The following is a 27,010-nucleotide window of genomic DNA, read 5'->3' as shown; positions in this document are numbered from 1 at the left end:
CTTTTTCGAGGCAGGAGCCTGCTGTATCCCCCTTTGCCTGGCAAAGTAATAAAGCTGTCCTTTTCTACTTCACCCAAAACTGTCTCCAAGATTTGATTTGGCACCGGTGTACAGAGAAGCTGAGCTTTCGGCATCAAAACCCCTCCCTCCTCCCATGGGACTTCCCTGGTGGTGCAGTGGTTAAGAATCCGCCTGCCAATGCAGGGGACACGGGTTCGAGCCCTGGTCCGGGAGGATCCCACATGCCGTGAAGCAACTAAGCCCATGCGCCACAACTACTGGGACTGTGCTCTAGAGCCCGCGAGCCACAACTACTGAGCCCGCATGCCACAACTACTGAAGCCCACGCACCTAGAGCCCGTGCTCTGCAACAAGAGAAGCCACCGCAATGAGAAGCCTGCGCACTGCAACAAAGAGTAGACCCCGCTTGCCGCAACTAGAGAAAGCCTGTGGGCAGCAACGAAGACCCAATGCAGCCAAAAATAAAAATAAATAAAAATAAATGCGCTATCAAGCCATGAAAAGACATTGAGGAACCTTAAATGCATGTTACTAAGCGAAAGAAACCAACCTGGAAAGACTACATACTGTATGACTCCAACGACATGACATTCTGGAAAGGGCAAAACTATGGAGACAGTAAAAAGATCTGTGGTTGCCAGGAGCTAAAGGGGAGGGAGGGATGAATTTGCAGGGCACAGAGGATTTTTAGAGCAGTGAAAGTACTCTGTATGACATGTTAACGGATACGTTTCATCATCCATGTGTCCAAACCCGAAGAATGTACAATGCCAAGAGTAAACCCTAATGTAAACTTTGGGTGATAATGATGTGTAGGTTCATAGATTATAACAAACGTCCCTCTCTGGTGTGGGACGTTGATACTGGGCTTGGCTGAGCATGTATGGAGCCAGAGGGTATATAGGAACTGTGTACTTTCTGCTCAATTTTGCTGTGAAACTAAAACTGCCCTTAAAAAAAGTCTATTGGGAAACAAAAAGAGACTTGCAGGTTCAAAACTTGTCGTCTGAATTGTTCAACCTTTAGAGAAAAACAAACTTCATGGTCATTTTTTTATTCAACTGTTTAGACATGTGAATGATTAATGACTAGGGACTTCCCTGGTTGCGCAGTGGGTAAGACCCCACGCTCCCAATACAGGAGACCCAGGTTCGATCTCTGGTCAGGGAACTAGATCCCACGTGCATGCCACAACTAAGAGTTTGCACAACTAAGGAGCCCACCTGCCTCAACTAAGACCCACTGCAACCAAAAAAAAAAGACTGAGGCCGTTGTTAGTAATAATAATAATTAATGATTACAGTGATTTTCCTTTGGTAAAACATGGCTCCATTACAACTGATGAACAACCCAAATTAACTGTGCTATTGAGTAATGAAGCTCTAGCAACACATTCTTGTATCAGGGTAATAATGGAAGGGTTATTGGGTCAGAATTAAGTTCAAACCTAGCTGAGTCACCTAATACCTCTGATTCCTTGGACCTCTGAACCTCTATGAACTGCTGATTTCTTAATTGTAAAATGAGGTTGTTACCTTAAAAATGGATTATTACCTAAAAATACCTGGAATATAGGGATCCAAATGATGTCAGGGGAAAAATAAAACCACAGTTTTGTTCTCATGAAGAAAAATTACATACATGAATCTCAACTAAGTCCAAAACGTTAATGATGTTTTGGTGGTAGTATTATAGGCAATTTTGTTATTCAAACTTCTACCTTCCAGATTTTCCATTATAAACATGCATTATTTATATTCAAGAAATAAACATATTTTTAAAAAATCACAGCACAAAAAACTGTAGAAAAGAATATTTTATTGAAACAGCTTTTCAATTAACAATGGAGCAAAATACAACTTGACTCAAAGCTGTCCAACCAGCCTCAACTGCTAGTGAAACAACTCAAACATACAGGACAGGGTAGGACACTTGGGTCACATTTCTGCCAATGTGGCAAAAAAAAGAAAAAAAAAAAAGAGGAAAAAAACACAGGAGACAGACACAAGCAGGCTCCCCCTTGCCCTGGGAGTTGGGGTGGCAGCCCTGGCTCCTGCTACAGATGGGATCCTGGAGGGCAGGCTGCCCAACATCGGTGTGGTGGGTAAAAGGCCCCCATCCCAGCAGAGCAACACATTAATAAGAAAGGCCAGCCTGTACCCTCTTCCTTCCCCCCACAAGGCCTGCCTCCAATAGAGCGAGGTGGCATTTTTACATTCACGCCATGGTCTCTCCTGCCCCCAGGGTCTTAGGACAGGGGCTCACAGTAGAAAGCACATTTTGGTCAGCCCAGGGGGCCAGGAAATGAAGGAAAGGCTCTGTCTGAGAGGGCAGAACAGGAGCGGAGAGAATGGGGGCAGGAAGTCAAAGGGCCATGGAGTACCAGGCTACTAGGAAGATGCAGTTTTCAACAGTGCTTGCAGGACGCTGGCATCCTGTGCCAGCCACTGCACACGGCTTTCCTAGGCCCAAGAGTCCACAGGTTGGGGAGCTACAGGGTTTTCACACATCTCACTCCCTGGAGAGGCAGCTGGATTCCCTTCTTCACTTTCTCCCTGCCTACTCTGGCCACCGGGGCTTGTACGTGTGGGTGGGAGTCCACCTAGATTGACTTAGGCAGTCCAGATGGAAGGGCTCTGGCCTAGAGGCAGAGGACTGCCGAACTTGCAAGAGGAAGCCAAGGAGACCCACGGGGAGGAGGCATGGGGGCGGGGGTTTTTAGAGAAAAAACCTTGGAGGAGGCAAGAGCACAGACAGGCGCTCAGAAATCAAACCTGGTAACCAAGGCTCTGCAGACACTGGCCTGTGTGGCATTGATCTCGTGGTGGAAGAGGGAGGGAGGGAAGGATGACCAGAAAAGACTGGAGACCCTCTAATAAGCCAGGACACCCTTCCCACTACCAGGTCTGTCAACCAACTACCGATGGCCATCCTCTCACCTACCCACAGGCGAAGAATTAAGACCTAATAGTGATTTTTCCCAAACTAGGGCCTGGATGGGTAGGGAACCAGAAGGTGGGATTGGGGAACAGAACAATTTCAATTTTAACCACAGAACTACTCCAGAAGAACTGGTGAGCTGTCCCTTCCTTCCCCTTCTCCACACCTCCCATCACAGGTGAGAGAAGAGGAACTTGAGCCTCTGAGGGCGGGACCAACCCCTCCCCCAGCCCTTGGTGTTTAATAAATAGAGGTGGTAAGAGAAGGGGGCAGGGACGAGTGGGGAACCCGGGAACTGGGAGGCGGGGGTTATAGTTCATCATTCTTCAAAGTTGGCTTCTGTCCTGTAGGCTGCTCCTTCTGTTCAGATTCTGGTGGGAGTTGGGGGAGAGCAAAGGAACAAAAGCAGGTGAGATGGAGGTAACGGGCCCAGTTCTGGGCAGGCGTCTCCCCCCAGACCCTGCTAGGCTTCCCGGTACCTCCCGTCTCCTGCTCTGCCCTCACCTGCTGCGGGACCCCCTAGCTCCAGAGGTTCAGAGTCTGCCGGTTCAGATCCTGCTTTCGGGAAGGAATGGGTTAGTGTCTGCAAAGGAAGGAAGGGGCTAACGGAGGGGATGGCAAACTTTTTCTGCAAAGAGCCAGATAGTAAATATTTTAGGATTTGTGAGCCACACTAGGTCTCTTTCCATGTTTCGTTTTTGGAAATAACCTTCTAAGGCCGTTCATAGCTCAGGGGCCGTCTGCAAAGAGGCTGTACCTGCCAGTTTGCCGACCCCTCGGCTAAGCGATGCCCATATTCCCAATCAGTTCCCCCAACTCACGAGTCTCTTGCTCAGGTTCTGAGATGGGCTTTGCATCTTCAGTCTGGCCTGGAGGGAAACCAGGAGGAAAATGTAGTCCCGGGAAGGAAGGGAAAGCTTCTTGCTGCCCAGTAGCACCTGGAACCAGGCACCCTGCCCTCACCTGCTGGAGGGATGACCTTGTCCCCCTGGTCACTGGCACTGGCATTGAGGGGAGGCTCTGCCCGGGTCCCATTCTTGTCCTTGGGCCGGGGCCGGGGCTTGGCAAACTTGGCCTTATTGAGCAGATACTGCACCTCACGGTCCAGGGCCATCATCTTGGCCTCGATGTCTTTTGAGAGCAACACGGGCTTCTCTGTGGCAGGAAGCTTGGCCTGCTCGGCCACGGTTGCATTCTTCCAGGCCTGGGGGTGAGGACAGGCTCAGAGCCAGCCACGGAAATGGCAGACGCCTCTGTCCCAGGTGAAATACACCCCCCAACCAACCTCAGGCTCTTCCCTCAGACCCCAAATCACTGCTGCCCGTGGCCGTCAGCCCCAGAAGTAAGCAGACCCCTCAGAATGGCATTCGAGGCTCTCCACACGGGAGTCCCAAACTACACGTTTCTGGCTTACATCCTATTACTATGGACTAACTACAGCTGAACCTCTTAATTATTTTCTCCTTATCTCTCCACTTCTGAGCTCTGGTTCAAAAAAAAGAAGTCCCCACGTCCAAAACAGTTTCTGCTTCTCATGACAAGTCATTCTCACCTCCCCAAACCCTGGCCCACTTTCTGCATCCAGCTCAAGTCCCAGCTCCTCAAAGCAGCTTTCTCTAACCTCATGGGGATGGGCTCTGTTGCTCGTCTGGTTGACGACTCATGGCTATGACCCTAGTCTGGGACTAATCCAACATGGCCTCAAACGCAACCATCTTCTGCCTTCCAGATTAGCTGCCAAGCCCGGAGGCAGAGGCTGCCAGCTCTCCGTTTCTCCGCATCTCCCACGCTGCCTAGGACAGCCCGCCTCGCCAGGTAAGTCTCCAGTTAAGTATTTACACGGGGATTACCCAGGTCTCATTGATGACTTTCTCTAACGTTGTCATCTCCACCTCCGTGAAGATCTGGTCCATCTCTGGGATGAGCCGGGCCCCCCTGCAGCCAGAGAGGAGACCATCAGTCCAGGAGGGACAGGGCGGGACTGAATGAGGAAGAAAAGCAAAGGGGCCGCTCACGTAAGGAACATGCTGGAATGGTTGAGGAGGTTATCAAGGGCAGACAGCCGTTCAGGCCACTTCTTGCGCTCTTCCACCCGAAAAAACAAGCCTTGGCACAGCTTCCTCAGCTCGGTCAGCTTCTCCTTCAACATCTGATGGATGTGGGGGAGGGAGAGGGCAGAAGGGTTGAGGGGACGACATGTCAGCCCTGGAGCCAACCCTGCATCCTTCGTTATGGCCTCACACCCCAGCTCTCCTCCCTTTCCCATCCGGCCCGCCATGTCCTGAGAGGTCCCTCACCACCGTGGTGGCCCCAAAGCCCTCATCCTCCAGCCAGGCGGACGCGGCACGGAGTCTCCCAGAGATGTCCTCACGCTGCTCCTCGGTGGACACTTCCTGATACTCAGGCTGGTACAGCTTGTCCTGGGGAGGTGCACAAGAGCGCAAGCATGCAGCAGGCCCTGGGGGCAAGGCTCACGGAGCAGGACCCCCTCCCTGCTCCCCAGCCCCAGACACAGGGCCTGGGGCAGGTGTGCTTCCCAGCCGACCAACCTGTGTCTCAAAGATGAATGCTTCCAAGCTGTTGGCCGCTTTTTCCCGTTCCTGCTTCTCTAGGTCCCGGAGCGTCAGGTCCTGGAGTCTGTGGACAGGGGCGGCAGGCATGAGGGGCTCCGTTCCACACCCTGGGCACCCTCCGCGCACTCGCAGCCTTTACTCACTTCTGGGCCGAGCGGGCCAGCTCATCCTGGCGCAAGTCAGGCAGGTCCAGGACTACCAGCTCCACCCCGATCTCCTCCACCATTCTCTGCTTCCGGGCTGGCTTCTGCTTCTTTTCTTCCTCTGGGGCTGGAGGAACACCCTCAGCCCCTGCCTCGCCCTTCTCACTTGGCTTCTGGGGGGACGAGACCAAGATGTCAGGGAAAGTGTTGGCCCTTCTATCCTCCACAGGCAGGGCTCTGGGGGCCAAGAAGCAAGGCAGGCACCTGTCCCATTAACCGCTGGGTCCAGGCTGGTCTCACTCTGCCTAGAGCTCACCTGGGCCTCAGGCTTTTCCCCGTTGTCTTTCTCTGCAGCCTCTTCTCCCTCAGGGGCTGCATCCCCCTTAGGCTCAGGGGGTGGGGGTGGAGAGGTGTCCTCTGTTGGGGCCTCAGCTTCCTCCCTGAGCTCTGCCTGCTCTCCAGGCTCAGCCTTGCTCCCCTCAGCAGGCCCCTCCTCCTCCTCCTGGGAAACAATCACAGACACGCCCACCCACAATAGTCACTAGCAGAGCCTGTGGATCAGGACTGGTTCGGCAACGCCAGGTCCCCATGGCTCTGCTTTGAGGGGCTCACCGCCCATGACACAGCTTGGGGGAGACAGAGGACCACTGTATGGAAATCGGCAGCAGGCATCTGGACTGCAGCAGTCTAGCTGGACAAAGGAAAAGCGTTTGGAGATGAGGGTGGGCCTTGGAGCTCAAGCACAGGGATGGCTCCGAGTCCAGAGGAGGGTGTGCTGAACTCGGCCTGGGCTGAGAGGAGGGGTAGGTCTATCACATCCTAGGCAGCTGAGATGCCCACTCCAACCCCCTGTCCCTGCTGCCTCCACATGGTCCCACGCACCATCCTCCATGCTCCCTTGGCTCCATCCTGGCCTTACCTGGACAGTGTCGGTACCATTCTCTTTAGTATCTTGTGTGGTGCCACCTCCAAACAGGCTGGAGATGGTGTTGCCAAGTTCTAGAAAGAAGAAAACCCAAAGACTTAAAGGGGACCACAGCACTGACTCCACCCCCAACCCTAAGGGCACGGCCCGCCCACCTCCCCAAAATGCACACAAGTACACCCTGTCACACACACACAAACACAGGCAGGTGTGTGCACACTCATCTTACTGGTCAGAGTAGATTCCTCTTCTGGGCTGTCCTCCACCAGCGTCTCAAACACTGCCTCCACCTGAAGACAGGGATCCGAGGTGAGGAAACGCACACGCTAAGCCACCTCTTCTCCACAAACATCCTGCCTGGCGGGTGACTGCTGAGGCACATCCAAGTGACTCCCAGGTGTGCCGGCCTGTTCTCTCACCTGCCTCCTTCTACGGGCTCTTGGATGGAGTCACCGCCACCCCTGGTGATTATGAGCCCTTTGAGGAGGGGACCGTAGCTCCTCGCCTGCCCACCCTCACACTTCTCCACTCAACCGAATGGGCCGCTATTGCCCCAGAATGTTCTGAAAGATATTAACCCCCAGAACTGTTCTTTAAAAACAGGTTCCTCAACCATTCTACAGATCCTGAAACTTGTAACAGCCACGAGCATTTACAGGCTCTGAGACGGTCCATACCGGGTTCCTGGTTAGCTTTGTTTAACCTAAGGTTTACCCAACTCCAGAACCCGTTTCGCTTATCACGTTCTACTACCATGAGGAACTGCTCTGGAAAAGGCTGCTGGGGCCTGGGCCCCCGCCCTGCACACGGGGTCTCCTGCTCTCACCCTGTCTAGGCTGAGCACGCCACTCTCATCCAGGTTGAAATGAGCCTTGATACCCTTTGACTCATAGTCGGGATACTTCTTGAAGCTCTCACCCACACCTTTTAGCTTCACTGTGGTCAGATTCTGGGAGCCAAATACCCTGTGTGGGGAGAAGAGAGGCATTAGGGGAGCCCCCCCAGCTCTAGCCTACACAGCCTCCCAGCACGAGATGCGGGACCCTCCCCGAGGACACCCTCGGGATGGAAGCTCCTCCCGGAGAAGAAGCTCAGCCCAACCCCCAGACCAAGCCCACAGCCTGCTTCCCCTGTGTCACCCTCCGACCCCAAACCCTCCCTCCCTGGAGCCCTCTCCCTGCCCCACCCCCTCACCGAAGATCCTCAGGCCCCAGGAAGCCCAGGTCACCATAGTTGATGTGGAAGTCGAAGTCATGGTTGTAGCGGTTAAAGGTAATGACTTTGCGTTGAGGGTAGGGCCCCATCCGGCCGAAGAGGACACGCTTATTGTGCTTCAGGCTTCGAACTCCAGGCTCCTCCTCCACTTCCCTCGTGAACTCCACCTACACGGCAGGCAGAGGGGAGGGGTACGCTGGAGAAGCAGAGGAGGGTCTTGGGGAAGAAGGGCTGGGAACACCAATGGCAGGAAGACAGACGGACAGTCTAGAGCAGACAGGGGAGACGGCCCTGGAAGAGGTAAAGGGAGCCTGTCACCCCGTCCGACAGGCTTACTCACCAGGATGGGGTAGATCACCGCGTCTCGGACAACAAACGGCTTCACCTTGAAGGCTTTGCTGAGCGCCGCTGCCTGGTACACAGCCCCCACGGCGGCGGCCTCGTCGGCGTTGATGTTCTTGCCCAGCTCCTCCCTGTGAGCATCCCAAGCCTCAGCACCATCCACCTGCAGCTCCCAGCCCGGCCCGCCTCCCCTCAGCCCTCCAGCCCCCCACACTCACTTGCCCACAGCCTTCAGCAGCACCTCCTGAACTCTGGGGACCCGAGTGGCCCCACCCACTAGGATGACCTGCTCAATCTCATCCTGCAGGGGGAGAAAGAATGGGAGATGGGTCAGCACGAGTTAACCCTCCTCCTCAGCACTGACTGCTCCCTGACGTTCCTGCTCCCTCCTTCCTGCCACCTCATCGCTTTCTATCCCACCTGCCTCCCCTCCATGCCCTCCTCGACGACCCCCTCACCAGCTTCATCTCGGCACTCTGCAGGGCCTGCTGCACGGGCCCAGGCACCCGCTCAAACAGGTCTGCACACAGCTCTTCAAACTCTGCCCGAGTCACCTTCGCCTTGAAATCCACATCGTCCATCAGGCCCTCGATCTGCGGGAGGATGAGGAGGGTCAGAGTTCTCACCCAGGTCCTGCTCTCTGAGTGAGCAGGTCAGACACCAAGGGAACAGGACTTTGGGAGGATGGAAGGAAGCACAGGAAAAAGGGATGGGCCACACCAGGCACAAGGAGTTTAGCTCAGCGTGGCGGGATCCTCCACCCTCTGGGTGGGGAATATTTGCCCTCAAGCAGCCACATGTGAGCACCTGGGCCATGTGATCAGCATTGGCACTCAGGATGGTCTTGAGTCGATTGGCCTCACGCAGCAGCTTGGCCATAGCGCGGGGGTTCTCCCGCACGTCCTTCGCTCTCTGGCCCTTGCGCTGCTCGTTGAAAATCCCGGCCAGGTGCTCACGCAGCCGGAGCTCCATCTCCAGGCCCCCCAGGGTGCGGTCAAACCTGTGCAGGAAAGGGAACAGGGAAAAGCATGAGGAACACACAGGACTCCTTCACCTGCACAGAACCTGGCCTTCACCCACACGGCTGACACCTCACGGCGATAAGCATCTGCCCGTTCATTCAACTGTACCTACTGGGCATCAAACTACGTATTTGTCTCTGGAGATGCAACTGTGAGAAGAAAAAGACAAGACAAGCCCCCTGCTGTCAAAGAGTTTATAATCCAGCAACCAGATAATCATACAAATGTGAAATTTTAACCATCCTATGTGTTATGACAGAGAGTAAGACAACGCCACTAAACGTATATATGGAAAATCTCAGCTATTTAGAGAGGTCAGGAAAAGTTCTGTGAATAAGTGATGCTTGAGCTGAAACCTGAAGGATGAGTTGAGGTTAACTAGGTGAAGAGGAAAGAACATTCTAGACAGAGGGAAAAGCATGCATAAGAACTGTGAGGTGAGAGAGAGTGCGGTGTGTAAGTTCCATGGAGAGCAAGGATGGCTGGAGCTCAAAGAGCAAGAGGCTCAGGGTCAGAGCCAAGCAGGAGGAGCCTGGGAGCACACAGGCACAGCCTTATAGGCCAAGGCAAAGGTTTGAAGCCACTGTAGGGTTTTTAAAGAAACGAGATACAGTCAGGTTGGCATTTTGAAAAGAACCCTCTGGCTGAAATGTGGAGAAAGAACTGGAGGGAGGCCACACTGGCAGCGGGGAGATCTTCAATTCTTCAGGTAAGAGGCGATGGTGGTTTGGACTAGCATAGAGGCAGTAAAGATGGACAGGAAAGAATGGGTTCGTGAAATAAGATAACGCCAGTGATAAGTAAACTGGGAATGACGAGAACAAAAAAATAATTGAATCTGACACTCCACATATGGCCTATGGCTGTGTGGCTTTCCTCAGAAGCAGCTTGGGACGTTCTCTGCCCTTCAATCTTCCCAAACTGTCCTCCCCCAATTTCCATCTACCCCTTGCTCTTCAGGAGAGGTACCCTATGAGGACTGATGCTTTAACCAGGAGAGCTTTCCTGCAGGGAGCAGGAAAGTGAGGCAGCTGCCCCTCTGAGAAGAAACCCCTGACCCAAGGGTATCTCAGCAAGCAGCCCTCCTCCCAGCACCCACTTACCCCACTCCCCGGATCTGCAGCTGCGGCTGCATCCCTGCATCCTTAGTCTTCACTGTCTGGTAGGTCACGATGGTACACACAGTGCTGCCTGCGCCCATGTCATAGAACATGATATTCTGCAGAGACATCAAGGCCACTGTCACAGGAACCTTATTCAACTCCAGGGTGCGTGCCTCCCTGCCTGCAAGGGGCTGCACCAACTCTCAAATGAAAGCCAAACAGCTCCAAAAGGGGTTGAGGGCTGTTGCCTCATTTTGTCAAGGGCCAGCCATAGAAACAAGATGCAAAACGAGCCAAATGGCCTCCATCATCAGACTCGGCCACGCTGCAAGTCTGCTCAGCAGTTCCTCCCTGGCTCACCTGGGCAGTGCTGTTGATATCTTTCCGGCGGAAGACACCATAGCTGAGGGCAGTGGCAGTGTTGTCGTTGATGAGCTGCAGCACTTTGAGGCCAGCCATGCGCGCAGCCTGCAGCACAGCTCGGCGCTCAGCCTGATTGAAGAAGGCTGGCACGGTGATCACTGCATCCTTGATGGGCTGCTCTACAGGGGACAACAGAACAGAGTTCCCACCAGCTTCACACCTTAGAGGAGGGATTCCCAGTCTCAGCACAATTGATGTTTCGGGCCAGATAATTCTCTCTCTCTTTTTTTTTCTTGGTGGCACTGTGCGGCATGCGGGACCTTAGTTCTCCCACCAGGGATCAAACCCGTGCCCCCTGCAGTAGAAGCATAGAGTCTTAACCACTGGACTGCCAGGGAAGTCTCTGGGCCAGATAATTCTTTGGTTTGGGGGGCAGGCCTGTGCAGTCTAGGATGTCTGGCAGCGCCCCTGGCTTCTACGTGGTAGATGCCAGAAGCAGTAGCTCCCCAGCTGTGACAACCAAAAATGTCATCAGACGTTGCCAAATATTCCCTGGGAGGCAAAACTACCTCCATTTGAGTCCCTAGGGAACCTGGCTCCCACTGGCCCCATCTTGGCCGCTCACCTGCAAAATCTTCAGCCAGAGAACGGGAGTAATTGAGAAGCATGCTGAGGACCTCCTCAGGTGAGAACTGCAGCTGCCTGGGGGAAGGAAGCAGTTAGAGGCAAGGAAAGCCAGGCATCGAGGCAAAGACAATGGTGAGCACATGCAATGGGGACCCCATCAGGCCCGCTGAGCCCACCCTTCCCAGCAGGGCACTCACGGGCTGATTTGGAAGTACACAGTCTGCCTCTGTGGGTCGAAGCCCAGCTCATGCTCGGGGAAACGAGCTCTGTAAAGGGCTACGTGGGGGTTATTCTCCTGCTTCCCCAGGAGGTGCTGGAAGTATCGCAGCGTAGCCTTTGGATTCTTGATGGCCTGAGAGGAGGTAAAGAAGAAGCAGAGTATTAAGCTCCCAAGCTGGCCATCACCTACCTCCTACCTCAGAGATCGATCAGGGAACAGAGTCTGGGGTCTGTTACCTCCTCTCCTCTGCCCACTGCTTCTGGGAAGGGGGCGGGCTGCTAGCTCACCATGCTTGCTGCACTGTCTCCAAAGAATCTTTCATTTTCTTTCAGGGTCACAGTCACTGGGGTTTTCCTCCGGGATTCCCTGTGGAAAAGAGACAATGGGACCAGGTGCCTATGGCAGGGTGTGTTCTCAGGAGCCTCAACACCCCACATACAATCAATCGTGCAGACACCAAAGTCTGCCGAGGGCACTACGAAGAACACACTGTGGCTTGGGGCGCAGACTCCCTTTCCCCACCCGACCCTGCGGCCGCCCTCACTTGTTCAAGACAATCTCCATGGGCACTCCAGGTTTGACAATGGCCACCTTCATTGACTCACTGCCCAGGTCCACAGACATCACTGCCAGCGTGTCTGAAGGGGAAACAGATTTGTCAATTAGCCCCTCTTCCCCCACTTCCTGAGGCCCCGCTAATCAAAGCACACTTCTTTCCATGGAGAAAGTAAGACAGCAATAGACAAAGAAAAAGGTCTGGGTCTGGCAACCTAAGAGTCCAGAGTTTCCCACCACCAGCTTCTTTCCCCCTTCCCACCATGTATCATCCAACATTCACTCGTTTAAATTTCTTTTGATGCCTCTGTTGGGGTACACACCACTCAGTGCCAACAGGTCTGCCAAGAGCACAGCCATCAAGGCCCAACAGGCTAGCCTCCTCGGCCTCTGCCTCCCGACGGTGGCTGCCATTGTGTCTCTGGGGGAGAAGAAAAACAACACTTGTAACTGGATGCTCTGAGTGAAGGAGGCAGAACCTCATCCAGAACAGAGCTTTAAGATTCATACCTACTCCCTCCTCACCCAGGGCAGAGCAGTCTACATCCCATCCCCTCCCTCCCAATGAGAACCAAGCACTCTCAGCATTCTCAGAAGTGCCCACACAAAGGCCCAGGTGAAACAGCAGAGATCCTGGCCGCCAGCCACCACATCCCTAAATAAACGTAACAGGACAGGAGAAAGGAGACCAGGGCCTTCCGTCCACAGCATAGGCAGCAACTGGCGCACCCCAGCACTGTTCCTGCTGTCAGACACCTGGGGTGCGGTCAGGGATCCCCGCCCAGGACTCAACTACCTTCCTACACCTGGAGCTCCCCTGCTGGCGGGGAAAGCCGGGCCGGGCCTGGACGGGAACTGAGAGATGGTGACGTTGGGGGAGGCTGGGATGGAAGAAGGGCCTGTCTCATCCTCAGCATCCCCTCGGGTTGTCCCGCCCGCTCCCCTTCTCCATCCCATACCAGGCCCCGCTGCCTACTCAGACGCTGTGCCTGGAACGGTAAGGTTCCGCGCCGTTGGGTACCGAGCACCCCGAGTTCACCTAAGCCTCACCAGCCGAAGAGGGCGGCTCCCACTCCCGGAAACGGGTCCCGGTCCACCCCTAAGACGTGGGGGCGCCCCGGGGACCGAGATGCAGGGCCAAGCGCACTGGCGTTCGTGCGACCCTCACTACCACTACCGACCCGCCCCCGGAGCTAGCACGTTGCCTCCTCTAGGAGGGGTGGCCGGTCCCCATCGCCATCCCCACCCTCGCTACCTCTTGCCTCCGCTCCTGTGGCCCCAGCTCTGGGAAAAACGCGGCGGCGGACGGACCCACGAAGCCAGCAGCGCGCCCCTCAAGCCCGCGCCCTTCACAACTCCCCTCGCTTTGCAAACTGTTACATTAGCCACCAACCTCCCGGCGGCGTCTCGCGCACCAGCCGGCCCCGGACGCGGCGTGCGCTCATTGGAGCCTCCGCCGCCCGGCCCTGCGCCGCGGGCCCGGCCCCGCCCCCCGCCGCCGCGGCGCGCGTTCCCATTGGGCCACGTCCTAAGCCCGCCCCCTCCTCCGTCTCCGGCCGCTACCGGGGAGGCAGCGGAGGGGCCAGTCAACCAGTTGGAGGAAAACTGCCGATGCTGGCCGTGGATTGGTCCACGTCACGCGGCCCAGCGTCAGTCCCGGTGCGCTCGCGGGACTTCTCCGGCCGCGGCGCTGGACGTCTGACTCCCCGGGTCGGGAGTGACCGGTCCCTGGAACGAGTCGGCGCACGAGCGGTCCCGCGCTCGGCCCTATTCTTCTGGTCACCTGGGAGCTCCGGCCGAGGGGCAGGAAGGATCGGCATCCCCTCCGCAGCCACGCGGAAGAGGCGCTCGCTTGTTGGTCGGTGTTGGCTTTGGCTGGAAATCAGAGAATGGCTGCGCTTCTGGCTCAGTCCACCTCAACCCCGCTTTGTGTCTTTGAGGAAACTAAAGCCACCAAAGGAGAGATATTCGCTGATGGGTCGGAGATAACGCTTGTGTTCGTGGCAGAAGTTAGCCTGGACTCTTTAATTTGTATGAGAAGGAATATTCCAAACTGCAAATCGCTACACACAAGAGACGCTTTTAATATTTGTGAAGCTGTAATTGGTTAAGCACAGATGCACCACCTCCTGTTTCTCCTCCATTAAAGCTTGTGCACTTCCCTTTTTTTCTGAATTAAAGAACCTCGGGCAGGTACTGGCGCTTCTCACTTCCCTTTCTGTACTTTGCAGTCCCATAGAAATATGCACGGTCCTTAGAGCACTTTCTTTTCCCAGTTTTACTGACATGAGCGCACCTTTCTTAAACGTGGTATCAGTCGCCTCTCTCACGAAATCGACGCCTGGCCTTCCTTCACAGAAGGTTCTCGTGAAGGCCCTGGCTATGACAGCCAGGGCTTGGTTAAGGAACTCTTATCTGTTCCTTTCCCTACATTTTTTATGAGGCTTAGGGAGAGAGTCTGGTGTCTATGCTTAGAAGATAAACCTACTGGCAGTACCAGGGAAAGGTCTATTTTCCTTCCCTTTAAGAACAGTTCAGTGTTCAGGTAGCAGAGAAATTGGTAGAAATAGAAATTCGCTTAAAACGGTTTAATTACACAAATAATACACAAATGTAACTTTTTTTTTTTAAGGCAACGCTGTGTAGCATGCAGGATTTTAGTTCCCCAACCAGGGATGGAACCCGCGCCCCCTGCATTGGGAGCACAAAGTCTTAACCACTGGAGCACCATACACAAGTGTAATCTTGAAAAAAGTTCCAATATTCTAGATAAAGCTAAATCCCTTTGATAATATCCACAACCTTACTCTGAGTTATCTGCTGTTATCAGATGTATAACATTCCAGGCCTTTTCCTCTGTATTTACATATATGTGTTTTGAAACATGTAGCTGTTGTCTTTTTCTAAATGATAAAATGTTATACAATTAGATTGTTTGCAACTTGCTCTCTTTTTTTTTTTTTTTGGTAACTAACAATAAATCATGGAGCATTTTCCATACCAGTACATAAAGATTCACCTTGTTTACTGCTATAGAACATTCCATAGCATGGGGGTTGTTTAGCCATACTGATGAACACAGAAGTTGTCATTTCAGTTCCACAGAGAAAGATTTTGTTTCTCAATAACTGACTCTACTTTTGACCAGCTATCCAGTAGGGTAGATTCTTTCCATCCCTTTCAGAGTATGCATTTTAACATTTATTGGCCCTCTGTCGTCTGAAAGCATTGTGCTAGGTGCTGGGATTCCAGAGATGGGGACGACCTTGTCCCTTCCTTCAGAGAAGTCAGTCTGTTGGGAAACAAGTATGTTCATGGTTTCATGCACTTATTAAAAACCTGTTGAATGACTTAATTGGAAGAGTAAGAAAGTCAGTCTCCCCTGCTCCTAAGTGAGCTCCCACTCCCAGAATACCCTTGGTGGGAGGACAGTTTGCTGCAGCTACGCTTCTCGACCTGGGTGTCTGTCCCCCTGGGACGTGCAGCAGGTGCAAGTGCTCTGGGAAGTCACCTGTTTTGTTCTCTGACCAGAGAAGAGAATAGCATTTCACAAGGGCAAGTTGTAAAACAATGGGAAATTTTTAATGTAAAACACCTGATTTAGATTAACTAAGACAGCTGACTCCACTAGTTCTCCAGAATAACCTGTAATAACATTTGAGGACTACATCCCTTCCCCCACACTGTGTAGAAACCCAAGGGAAGAAAGTTGCCATCTTGCAGAACATGTGCCAAACTGACAGAAGACTAAAATGAACATATTAGCCAGAGCAGATTCATACATTATAAACCATGCACGTTATGTTATGGGCTGAGGGCAATGTTGATTATGGCGAACATAATCCAGGAGAATTTAAAAAATTTGTTGTCACCCAGCAACCCCATTCTTAGGTGTATATCTAACAAATGTAGAGACTGTTTATAATAGCTTAATTCATAAGGGCCCAAAATTGAATACTACCCGAATGCCCATCAATAGTTGGATAGATAAATAAATAGTGGTAGATTCACACAATGGAATTCTGTACAGCAATGAAAACAATTGGTCTACTATTACATTCAACAACTTAAATGAATCCCACAAACAATATTGAGTGAAAGAAGCCAGAAGCCAAAGAGCACACAGTTTATGACTTCACTTGTATAAAGTTTAAAAACAGGCAAAATTAAGTTACAGTGATAAAGTTGGGATGGTGCTTACCCTTTCAGGGTAAGAAGAGGGCGTAGGGCAGGCTTTTGGGATGCTGGTTGCAGTGGCTTTGGGAAAATTCAATGGATTGTAGTATGTACACTTTTCTGTTTGCATGTAATACTTCAATAAAAAATTTAAAAATTATTTTGTATGTGTCACACAAAGGACTAGAGGGTTTGATTTTACTGTAACCTTAGGCAGGAGAAGCACCAGGATAAGTTGTTTTTTTTCTATTTTCATAAAAATGTTTTTAGAATTACAAAAGAAATGTCTGGTTATTGAAGAAAACTGGAGGAACATAGGAAAAACAAAGAATAAAAGCCACTTGAGATAGCCTCATTCACCAGAGGGCAGACAGCAGAAGCAAGAAGAACTACAATTCTGCAGCCTGTGGAAGGAAAACCACATTCACAGAAAGATAGACAAAATGAAAAGGCAGAGGACTTTGTACCAGATGAAGGAACAGGATAAACCCCCAGAAAAACAACTAAATGAAGTGGAGATAGGCAACCTTCCATAAAAAGAATTTAGAATAATGATGGTGAAGGTGATCCAGGACCTCGGAAAAAGAATGGAGGCAAAGATTGAGAAGATGCAAGAAATGTTTAACAAAGACCTAGAAGAATTAAAGAACAAACACCCAGAAGAATTAAAGAACAAACAAACAGAGATGAACAATACAATAACAGAAATGAAAAATACACTAGAAGGAATCAATAGCAGAAAAACTGAGGAAGAAGAATGGATAAGTGACCTGGAAGACAGAATGGTGGAATTCACGGCCGTGGAACAGAATAAAGAAAAAAGAATGAAAAGAAATAAGATTGAAAAGAAATGAAGACAGCCTAAGAGACCTCTGGGACAACATTAAATGCAACAACATTCGCATTATAGGGGTCCCAGAAGGAGAAGAGAGAGAGAAAGAACCCGAGAAAATATTTGAAGAGATTATAGTCGAAAACTTTCCTAACATGGGAAAGGAAATAGCCACCCACGTCCAGGAAGTGCAGAGAGTCCCAGGAAGGATAAACCCAAGGAGAAACATGCGGAGACACATAGTAATCAAGTTGACAAAAATTAAAGACAAAGAAAAATTATTCAAAGCAACAAGGGAAAAATGACAACATACAAGGGAACTCCCATAAGGTTAACAGCTGATTTCTTCAGCAGAAACTCTACAAGCCACAAGGGACTGGCACGATATATTTAAAGTGATGAAAGGGAAGAAGCTACAACCAAGGTTACTCTACCTGGCGAGGATCTCATTCAGATTCAACAGAAATCAAAAGCTTTACAGATAAGCAAAAGCTAAGAGAATTCAGCATCACCAAACCAGCTCTACAACAAACACTGAAGGAACTTCTCCAAGTGGGAAACATAAGAGACAAAAAGGACCTACAAAAACAAACTCAAAACAATTAAGAAAATGGTAATAGGAACACACATATCGATAATTACCTTAAATGTGAAAGGATTAAATGCTCCAACCAAAAAACACAGGCTCACGGAATGGATACAGAAACAAGACAGCGTATATAAGCTGTCTACAAGAGACCCACTTCAGACCTAGGGACATTACAGACTGAAAGTGAAGGGATGGAAAAAGATATTCAATGCAAATGGAAATCAAAAGAAAGCTGGAGTAGCAATACTCATATCAGATAAAATAGACTTTAAAATAAAGAATGTTACAAGAGACAAGGAAGGACACTACATAATGATCAAGAGATCAATCCAAGAAGAAGATATAACAATTATAAATATATACACACCCAACATAGGAGCACCTCAATACATAAGGCAACTGCTAGCAGCTATAAAAGAGGAAATCGACAGTAACACAATAATAGTGGGGGACTTTAACACCTCACTTACACCAATGGACAGATCATCCAGAGAGAAAATTAATAAGGAAACACAAGCTTTAAATGACACAATAGACCAGACAGATTTAATTGATATTTATAGGACATTCCATCCTAACACAGCAGATTACACTTTCTTCTCAATTGCACATGGAACATTCTCCAGGATAGATCACATCTTGGGTCACAAATCAAGCCTCAGTAAATTTAAGAAAATTGAAATCGTATCAAGCATCTTTTCTGACCACAATGCTATGAGATTAGAAATCAGTTACAGGGAAAAAAACGTAAAAAACACAAACACATGGAGGCCAAACAATACGTTACTAAATAACCAAGAGATCACTGAAGAATTCAAAGAGGAAATCAAAAAATACCTAGAGACAAATGACAATGAAAACACGACAATCCAAAACCTATGGGATGCAGCAAAAGCAGTTCTAAGAGGGTAGTTTATAGCAATACAAGCCTACCTCAAGAAACAAGAAAAATCTCAAATAAACAATCTAACTTTACACCTAAAGGAACTAGAGAAAGAAGAACAAACAAAACCCAAAGTTAGTAGAAGGAAAGAAATCATAAAGATCAAAGCAGAAATAAATGAAATAGAAATGAAGAAAACAATAGCAAAGATCAATAAAATCAAAAGCTGGTTCTTTGAGAAGATAAACAAAATTGATAAACCATTAGCCAGACTCATCAAGAAAAAGGAGAGGATTCAAATCAAAAAAATTAGAAATGAAAAAGGAGAAGTTACAACAGACACCGCAGAAATACAAAGCATCCTAAGAGACTACTACAAGCAACTCTATGCCAATAAAATGGACAACCTGGAAGAAATGGACAAATTCTTAGGAAGGTATAACCTTCCAAGACTGAACCAGGAAGAAATAGAAAATATGAACAGACCAATCACAAGGAATGAAATTGAAACTGTGATTAAAAATCTTCCAACAAACAAAAGTCCAGGACCAGATGGCTTCCCAGGTGAATTCTATCAAACATTTAGAGAAGAGCTAACACCCAACCTTCTCAAACTCTTCCAAAAAATGGCAGAGGAAGGAACACTCCCAAACTCAGTCTATGAGGCCACCATCACCCTGATACCAAAACCGGACAAAGAGGTCACAAAAAAAGAAAACTACAGGCCAATATCACTGATGAACATAGAAGCAAAAATCCTCAACAAAATACTAGCAAACAGAATCCAACAACACATTAAAAGGATCATACACCATGATCAAGTGGGATTTATCCCAGGGATGCAAGGATTCTTCAATATATGCAAATCAATGTGATACACCATATTAACAAATTGAAGAAGAAAAACCATATGATCATCTCAATAGATGCAGAAAAAGCTTCTGACAAAATTCAACACCCATTTATGATAAAAACTCTCCAGAAAGTGGTCATAGAGGGAACCTACCTCAATATAATAAAGGCCATATATGACAAACCCACAGCAAACATCATTCTTTTTTGTTTTTTGGAACTCCTTTATTTATTTATTTATTTATTTTTGGCTGTGTTGGGTCTTCGTTTCTGTGTGAGGGCTTTCTGTACTTGCGGCAAGAGGGGGCCACTCTTCAAAGTGGTGCGCGGGCCTCTCACTGTCGCCGGCCTCTCTTGTTGTGGAGCACAGGCTCCAGACGCGCAGGCTCAGTAGTTGTGGCTCACAGGCCTAGTTGCTCCGTGGCATGCGGGATCTTCCCAGACCAGGGCTCGAACCCGTGTCCCCTGCATTGGCAGGCAGATTCTCAACCACTGCGCCACCAGGGAAGCCCCCCAAACATCATTCTTAATGGTGAAAAATTGAAAGCATTTCCTCGAAGATGAAGAACAAGACAAGGATGTCCACTCTCACCACTATTATTCAACACAGTTTTGGAAGTCCTAGCCATAGCAATCAGAGAAGGAAAAGAAATAAAAGGAATACAAATTGGAAAAGAAGAAGTAAAACTGTCAGTGTTTGCAGATGACATGATACTATACATAGAGAATCCTAAAAATGCCACCAGAAAACTACTAGAGCTAATCAATGAATTTGGTAAAGTTGCAGGATACAAAATTAATGCACAGAAATCTCTTGCATTCCTATACACTAACAACGAAAGATCAGAAAGAGAAATTAAGGAAACAATCCCATTCACCATTGCAACAAACAGAATAAAATACCTAGGAATAAACCTACCTAAGGAGGTAAAAGACCTGTACTCAGAAAACAATAAGACACTAATGAAAGAAATCAAAGATGACACAAACAGATGGAGAGATATACCATGCTCTTGGATTGGAAGAATCAATATTGTGAAAATGACTCTACTACCCAAAGCAATCTACAGATTCAATGCAATCCCTATCAAATTACCAGTGGCATTTTTTACAGAACTAGAACAAAAAATCTTAAAATTTGTATGGAGACACAAATCTACAAACAACAAATGCTGGAGAGGGTGTGGAGAAAAGGAACCCTCTTGCACTGTTGGTGGCAATGTAAATTGATACAGCCACTATGGAGAACAGTATGGAGGTTCCTTAAAAAACTAAAAATAGAATTACCATATGGCCCAGCAATCCCACTACTGGGCATATACCCAGAGAAAACCATAATTCAGAAAGACACATGCACCCCATTGTTCATTGCAGCACTATTTACAATAGCCAGGTCATGGAAGCAACCTAAATGCCCATCTACAGACGAATGGATAAAGAAGATGTGGTACATATATACAATGGAATATTACTCAGCCATAAAAAGGAACGAAATTGGGTCATTTGTTGAGACGTGGATGGATCTAGAGACTGTCATACAGTGTGAAGTAAGTCAGAAAGAGAAAAACAAACATCGTATATTAACGCATATATGTGGAACCTAGAAAAACGGTACAGATGAACCGGTTTGCAGGGCAGAAATAGAGACACAGATATAGAGAACAAACGTATGGACACCAAGGGGGGGATAGTGGAGGGGGGGTGAGGGGGTGGTGGTGGGATGAACTGGGAGATTGGGAATGACATGTATACACTGATACGTATAAAATAGATAACTAATAAGAACCTGCTGTACAAAAAATAAATAAAATAAAATTCAAAAAAAAAAGAATAAAAACCACTCACAATTCCATTTTCTAGATTAAATCACTTATAGTATTATAATGTATATCAATCGATACACACTCTTTTAACAGGTTCCTATGTCATATTTTTCCCCTCCAGAATTTTCAGTGGCTATATTTATGGAATTGTAGCATAGAGAAATACAATATTTAATTACCAAGGACTTACCTGGTGGCACAGTGGTCAAGAATCCGCCTGCCAATGCAGGGGACACGGGTTCGAGCCCTAGTCCGGGAAGATCCCACATGCCACGGAGCAACTAAGCCTGTGTGCCACAACTAGTGAGCCTGAGCTCTAGAGGCCATGAGCCACAACTACTGAGCCTGCATGCCACAACTACTGAAGCCCATGCACCTGGAGCCCGTGCTCTGCAACAAGAGAAGCCACTGCAATGAGAAGCCCACGCACCACAACGAAGAGTAGCCCCCACTCGCAAAAACTAGAGAAAGCCTGTGTGCAGCAACGAAGACCCAGCGCAGCCAAAAATAATAAATTAATTAATTAATTTTTAAAATGACCAAAATTACTATTTGACAATTAAGATGTTCTGTGTACTGTTATAAAATTGCAATGGACACATTTATTGATAAATTTTTATGTAACTCTATCCCTTATAATCTACCTAGGATAAATTTCTAAAAGTGGAGGGCTTCCCTGGTGGCGCAGTGGTTGAGAATCCGCCTGCCAATGCAGGGGACATGGGTTCGAGCCCTGGTCCAGGAGATCCCACATGCCACGGAGCAACTAAGCCCGTGTGCCACAACTACTGAGCCTGCGCTCTAGAGCCTGTGAGCCACAGCTACTGAAGCCCGCGTGCCTATAGACCATGCTCCGCAACAAGAGAAGCCATGGCAATGAGAAGTCCGCACAGCGCAACGAAGAGTAGCCCCTGCTCGCCGCAACTAGAGAACACAACTAGAGAAAGCCCACACACAGCAACAAAGACCCAACGCAGCCAAAAGTAAATAAATAAATTTATAAAAATGGAAATGTGGCCTTAAATTCTGGTTTTTAGGCATTTGATACATATTGCCAAATTGCCCTTCAGAAAGGTTTACCAATATGCACTCCCCAACAGCAGTGGATGACAGCCCCTGTATCCTTACTAACATTAGAATATTAATTCATTTTTAAAGCCTTGGTGGGAATTCCCTGGTGGTCCAGTAGTTAGGACTCTGGGCTTCCACTGCAAGGGGCACGGGTTTGATCCCTGGTTGGAGAACTAAGATCCCGCAAGCTGCATGGCATGGCCAAAAGGAAAAAAAATAAAGTCTTGTCATTATGAGGGGCTTTTTTCTTTTAATATTTATTTATTTATTTTTGGCTGCATTGGTTCTTAGTTGTGGTGCACGGGCTCTTCTTTGCAGTGTGCGGGCTCCATGGCACGTAGGCTCTGTAGTTGTGGCACACGGGCTCTGTAGTTGTGGCGCGTGAGCTCAGTGGTTGCGGCGGCACGGGGCTTCTCTCTAGTTGCAGCGCGCGGGCTCCAGAGCGCACGGGCTCAGTAGTTGTGGTGCATGGGCTCAGTAGTTGCGGCATGCAGGCTTAGTTGCCCTGTGGCACATGGGATCTTAGTTCCCCAACCAGGGATTGAACCCGTGTCCCCTGCACTGGGAGGCAGATTCTTAACCACTGGATCACCAGGGAAGTCCCGGCATTATAAGTTTTAATAAAATGACGGGGGGTGATGAGGACACAAAGGCTTAGGAACATTTCTCAGCTTGCATTGAGATGGGGATTATTATGTGTCAAGGAGAGAAAGCAAGACTTTTAGGGTTCTTGAATTCTATGACTTCATGATCACATAGAAAAATGACTGAGACTTATGAACAAATTTATGGACTTGAGTGCTCTTTAAAAAATAACTGATCACACAGAATACAGGGCTTTGGAGTCTGCAGACCTGGATTTGTCTGTGAACCCCACTACTTCCTACCTGTGTGACTCTAGGCAAGTTGTTTAGCTCTCCTGAGCCTCAGTTTTGACATCATTTAAAGAGGCATGCTGGTATGTGCCTCACAGAGTTGGTGTCAAAATTAAAGAAGGCGGTAGGGACTTCCCTGGTGGTACAGTGGATAAGACTCCACGCTCCCAATGCAGGGGGCCCGGGTTCAATCCCTGGTCAGGAAACTAGATTCCACATGCATGCTGCAACTAAGAGTTCATGTGCCACAACTAAGGAGCCTGTGTGCCGCAACTAAGGAGCGGGCGAGTTGCAACTAAGGAGCCCTGGAGCCACAACTAAGGAGCATGCCTGCTGCAACTAAGGCCCAGTGCAAATAAATAAATAAATAAATGAATAAAAAAGAGCCTGTTTAGTGGTTCTAACTTAAAAAAAAAAAAAGAAGTTAATAAAGTGCTTTACACAGGGCTTGGGACATCCTAAGCACCAAATATACATTAGTTAACTTTTTATTGTTTTTGTTTTTTGTCTAGAGAGATAAAACTAAAAGATGTGCACTATTGCAGTGTTAAAAGCTTGGTTAAGTGCTTTGCCAAGTTCATGGGGAATTTCTCTTTTTGTAGGCTAGATTTTCACAATCAATAATCAGTTAATTGCTTCTTTCTCCTGTTTCATGGTAGCCTTGGAGCCCTGGACTCTCTTATACTGTAAGACCTCTGAGTTTATTTTAGGTTGACCTTCTTGTTCCTAAAGTGGAAACTGCTGCTAGCCTTTTTAGGGGCTAAGAGAAAAAAAACAGACTGTCCAGTAGTCTAGAAAATGGTTTCTCCCAGAGAGCCAGATGAGGGGGGGAAATGATAGAAAATAAAAGCTTGCAGCTAGCACAAGTAGTGTTCCTGTTCTGCTCTAGTGGAAATGACTGTTGTACATCATGGGCTGCAGTTGGCTGAAGGGCAAAAGAAAGGGCATTGCTAGGCAATTCTTGATTCTGAGTTGTGATCTCTTTAATTTCAAGCTAAAGACTTGAGTTGCTTCTTCATCTTTAGTCTCCTCAGAACTCCAGTTCTCAGTATGCAGAACTGCAAGTGAATCTGTACACTCGATCATTCTCTGTGTAGTCAGCCTTCTTATCTTCCTCACTATACTGAAGTTCCTGGATTCAGACAAGCATAACTAAAAGTTAAACCCCGGTGTGTGTTCTGACAAGTGTGGCCTAGCTTTACACCCCAGCAAACCATTTAATTAAAGGTTAGGGAACTGAAGAACTCTTGTTTTATTTCCAAAGGACTTTGATGTTTTTGCCCAGAGAGAATCACCTGAACCTCTTTGAGACTCTGTTTCTCATCAGAGATAATGATACTTCTGCAGATGGTTGCTATGAAGAATCCATGAAAAGTGAAAGCACTTTGTTATGTATCATTCACTACATGAAATTAAGGACTGGTATCCAGAAAAGATGAAGACTCTAATTCAAGAAGATACATGCACCCCAATGTTCGTAGCAGCACTATTTACAATAGCCAAGACACGGAAGCAAACTAAATGTCCATCGACAGGGACTTCCCTGGTGGCCCAGTGGTTAAGAATCGCCTTCCAATGCAGGGGACCTGGGTTCGATCCCTGGTCGGGAAACTAAGATCCCACATACTGCGGGGCAACCAAGCCCAAGCGCCACAACTACTGAGCCCATGCGCTCTAGAGCCCGCAAGCCACAATTAGAGAGAAGCCTGTGTGCCGCAACGCAAGACCCCACCTGCCACAACTAAGACCTGACACAGCCAAATAAATAAATATTTTAAAAAAATGTCCATTGGCAGATGAATGGATAAAGATGTGACATATATACACACACGCGCACATACACACACACACACACACACACACACACACACACACAATGGAATATTACTCAGCCATAAAAAAGAATGAAATCATGCCATTTGCAGCAACATGGATGGACCTAGATTATCATACTAAGTGAAGTAAATCAGAGAAAGATAAATATCATATGATATCATTTATATGTGGAATCTAAAAAAAGATACAAATGAACTTATTTACAAAACAGAAATAGACTCACAGACATAGAAAACAAACGGTTACCAAAGGGAAAAAGGGGGGAGGGATAAATTGGGAATTTGGAGTTAATAGATACACACTACTATATATAAAAGAGATAAACAGCAAGGACCTACTGTATAGCACAGGGAACTATATTCAATAACTATAACGGAAAAGAATCTGAAAAAGAATATACGTATATACTGAATCACCTTGCCATACACCTGAAACATTGTAAATCAACTATACTTCAATTATAAAAAAGAAATTAAGGGCTGGATACTGTCAGTCCTGTTTATGTCTGTCCCTATGGTGGTGGTCAAACTCGCCAGGAACAGTTAGTACTGAACACGTATTGGTCAAAAAGAGGAAAGGAAGGAAGGCAGCAAGTCTGAAGAGGTGCCATGGGTCCTCTTGTGGGCAGTTATCTGCCTGTGTACCCCCATCAACAAGAAGATCCAGTGCGCATGGGCCTTACCAGGTTCAGACATCAAAGGAAGATGCTGAGCCTCTATCATTGGACAGTAGGGGGAGCACGCCGCACATCAGCAACAAAGATGCCATTCTGCTGTTCACATCTCTTTGCTTTCACTTTGCTTCCTTTAACATATATTATCCATAGTCTTAACAACTGACATAACATACGATCTAAAAATTCTAATGAATAGTACAGAATACGCTCAGCAGGTGAAAGCTGGTCCCATCTACTCCCCATTTGTGCTTCTGCCCGCGGATTGAGATCCTGAACTAGTTCCAATACCTGTGTGACAAAGAAGAAAGAAATCTGGGCTGGAAATCAGGCAATCTGTGTGCCTTCCCCTCATTTATTTCTTTAGACAAATGGACACTACCTTTCCCGTCAACAAGACCAAGGAGAGGAGGTGATAAGAGGAAAATCATCCACATTCATTGCTTCAACCAAACATGGAGTATCTACCAGGCTCTGTTAGACCTGGTTCCTGGTAACCAAGATACAGGCCCTACTCTCTGGGAACTCCGGGTAAGGAATAAAGAGTAAAATGCTCTGAAAACAAAAAGCTGTGGGGGGTAAGGATGCAAAAATGAACTTCACAAATACTAACCACATGGCCACTTTTTCATATGCATACTATCTCAAATGACTGTGTCACTCCTGTTTGTAGATTCCTGTGGCACACAAACAGTACACCTGCAGTTTTCCACGTGGACAGCTGGTTTAGCCCGAGTTGGGACTGGTGGGTACCATGGAGTGTCTTAGACACCACTCATTAAATCACTCAGTGCTCAGAGCTGCGGCTTCAAGGCTCTTTGCTGTGCTCTGCTTATGTGCCATACCCTGCCACTATGGCAACGAGAGAAAGGCCAGGTTCTTGGAATTCCTGCCCCATCAGTATTTCCCAGCTTCCTTAAGAAACATGTTTTAGGTGCCCATTACATGCCACGCGCTCTGACAGAGGGACACAAAAACGAATATAAGACACTGACTAGAGTTCACAATCCGTATCTGGTGGCAGACACAAACCTCTAACTTCAATTCTCCTCTTCTACAGCCGAAAAACCAGTTTCACATACACGGGTTCATTTAGGCCTCAAAACAGTCCTATGAGGGCAGAAGGTAATTCACCTAGGCACAGCGGGTTACAATTCACAAAGCGCGTGACATTTGATCCTCATCTTGATCCCTCATTGCCTGCGAATTTAATAAAGGAGGAAACTGATGCTCAAAGAGGTGAAGGTCTAGCTCTTAACAAGCATTTCAGCCAGGGCACTTACAGAGCCGGCAAAACCGCAAAATGCGGAGCGAGTGGCGGGCTGGGGACACTGCCTCAAGCTGCGGCGCG

The 27,010-nt window shown here is 48.3% G+C and overlaps 1 protein-coding gene across 5 annotated transcripts; it reads right to left on the bottom strand.

Moving 5' to 3' along the window:
* Window positions 1–1,822: 1,822 nt before the first annotated feature.
* On the bottom strand, window positions 1,823–26,973 carry HYOU1 (hypoxia up-regulated 1). Of its 5 annotated transcripts, none has more exons than XM_036859904.1 (26): window positions 26,943–26,973; window positions 12,373–12,470; window positions 12,039–12,132; window positions 11,782–11,860; window positions 11,472–11,626; window positions 11,273–11,349; window positions 10,645–10,826; window positions 10,285–10,400; window positions 8,967–9,159; window positions 8,618–8,752; window positions 8,378–8,460; window positions 8,158–8,290; window positions 7,797–7,984; window positions 7,429–7,567; window positions 6,832–6,892; window positions 6,597–6,676; window positions 5,994–6,179; window positions 5,678–5,850; window positions 5,511–5,598; window positions 5,259–5,381; window positions 4,977–5,110; window positions 4,812–4,896; window positions 3,925–4,165; window positions 3,783–3,830; window positions 3,466–3,516; window positions 1,823–3,332 (listed from the first exon to the last, which is right to left on the bottom strand). In XM_036859904.1, exons 2-26 carry the CDS (start codon window positions 12,461–12,463, stop codon window positions 3,271–3,273), a joined length of 2,997 nt encoding a protein of 998 aa, XP_036715799.1. In that variant the 5' UTR covers window positions 12,464–12,470; window positions 26,943–26,973; the 3' UTR covers window positions 1,823–3,270. The 5 variants fall into 5 exon arrangements, with proteins under 5 accessions (XP_036715799.1, XP_036715798.1, XP_036715797.1 ...); XM_036859903.1 differs by lacking the exon at window positions 26,943–26,973 and adding an exon at window positions 13,443–13,534; XM_036859902.1 differs by lacking the exon at window positions 26,943–26,973 and adding an exon at window positions 13,305–13,490.
* Window positions 26,974–27,010: the final 37 nt, after the last annotated feature.

Source organism: Balaenoptera musculus, chromosome 8 (genome assembly GCF_009873245.2).
Source record: "Balaenoptera musculus isolate JJ_BM4_2016_0621 chromosome 8, mBalMus1.pri.v3, whole genome shotgun sequence".
In the NCBI taxonomy this organism is placed as follows: Eukaryota; Metazoa; Chordata; class Mammalia; order Artiodactyla; family Balaenopteridae; genus Balaenoptera; species Balaenoptera musculus.
The sequence above is the reverse complement of the archived record's forward strand: the minus strand, read 5'-3'. Positions and strand labels throughout refer to the sequence as shown.

Coding starts and splice junctions, on each gene's coding strand:
- HYOU1 (XM_036859900.1), bottom strand. CDS start 13,006: ATGGGATGGAGAAGGGGAGCGGGCGGGACAACCCGAGGGGATGCTGAG. Junction 5,851..5,993: donor GGGAAAAGCCTGAGGCCCAG/GTGAGCTCTAGG, acceptor TCGTCCCCCCAG/AAGCCAAGTGAGAAGGGCGA. Junction 4,897..4,976: donor CATTCCAGCATGTTCCTTAC/GTGAGCGGCCCC, acceptor CTCTGGCTGCAG/GGGGGCCCGGCTCATCCCAG.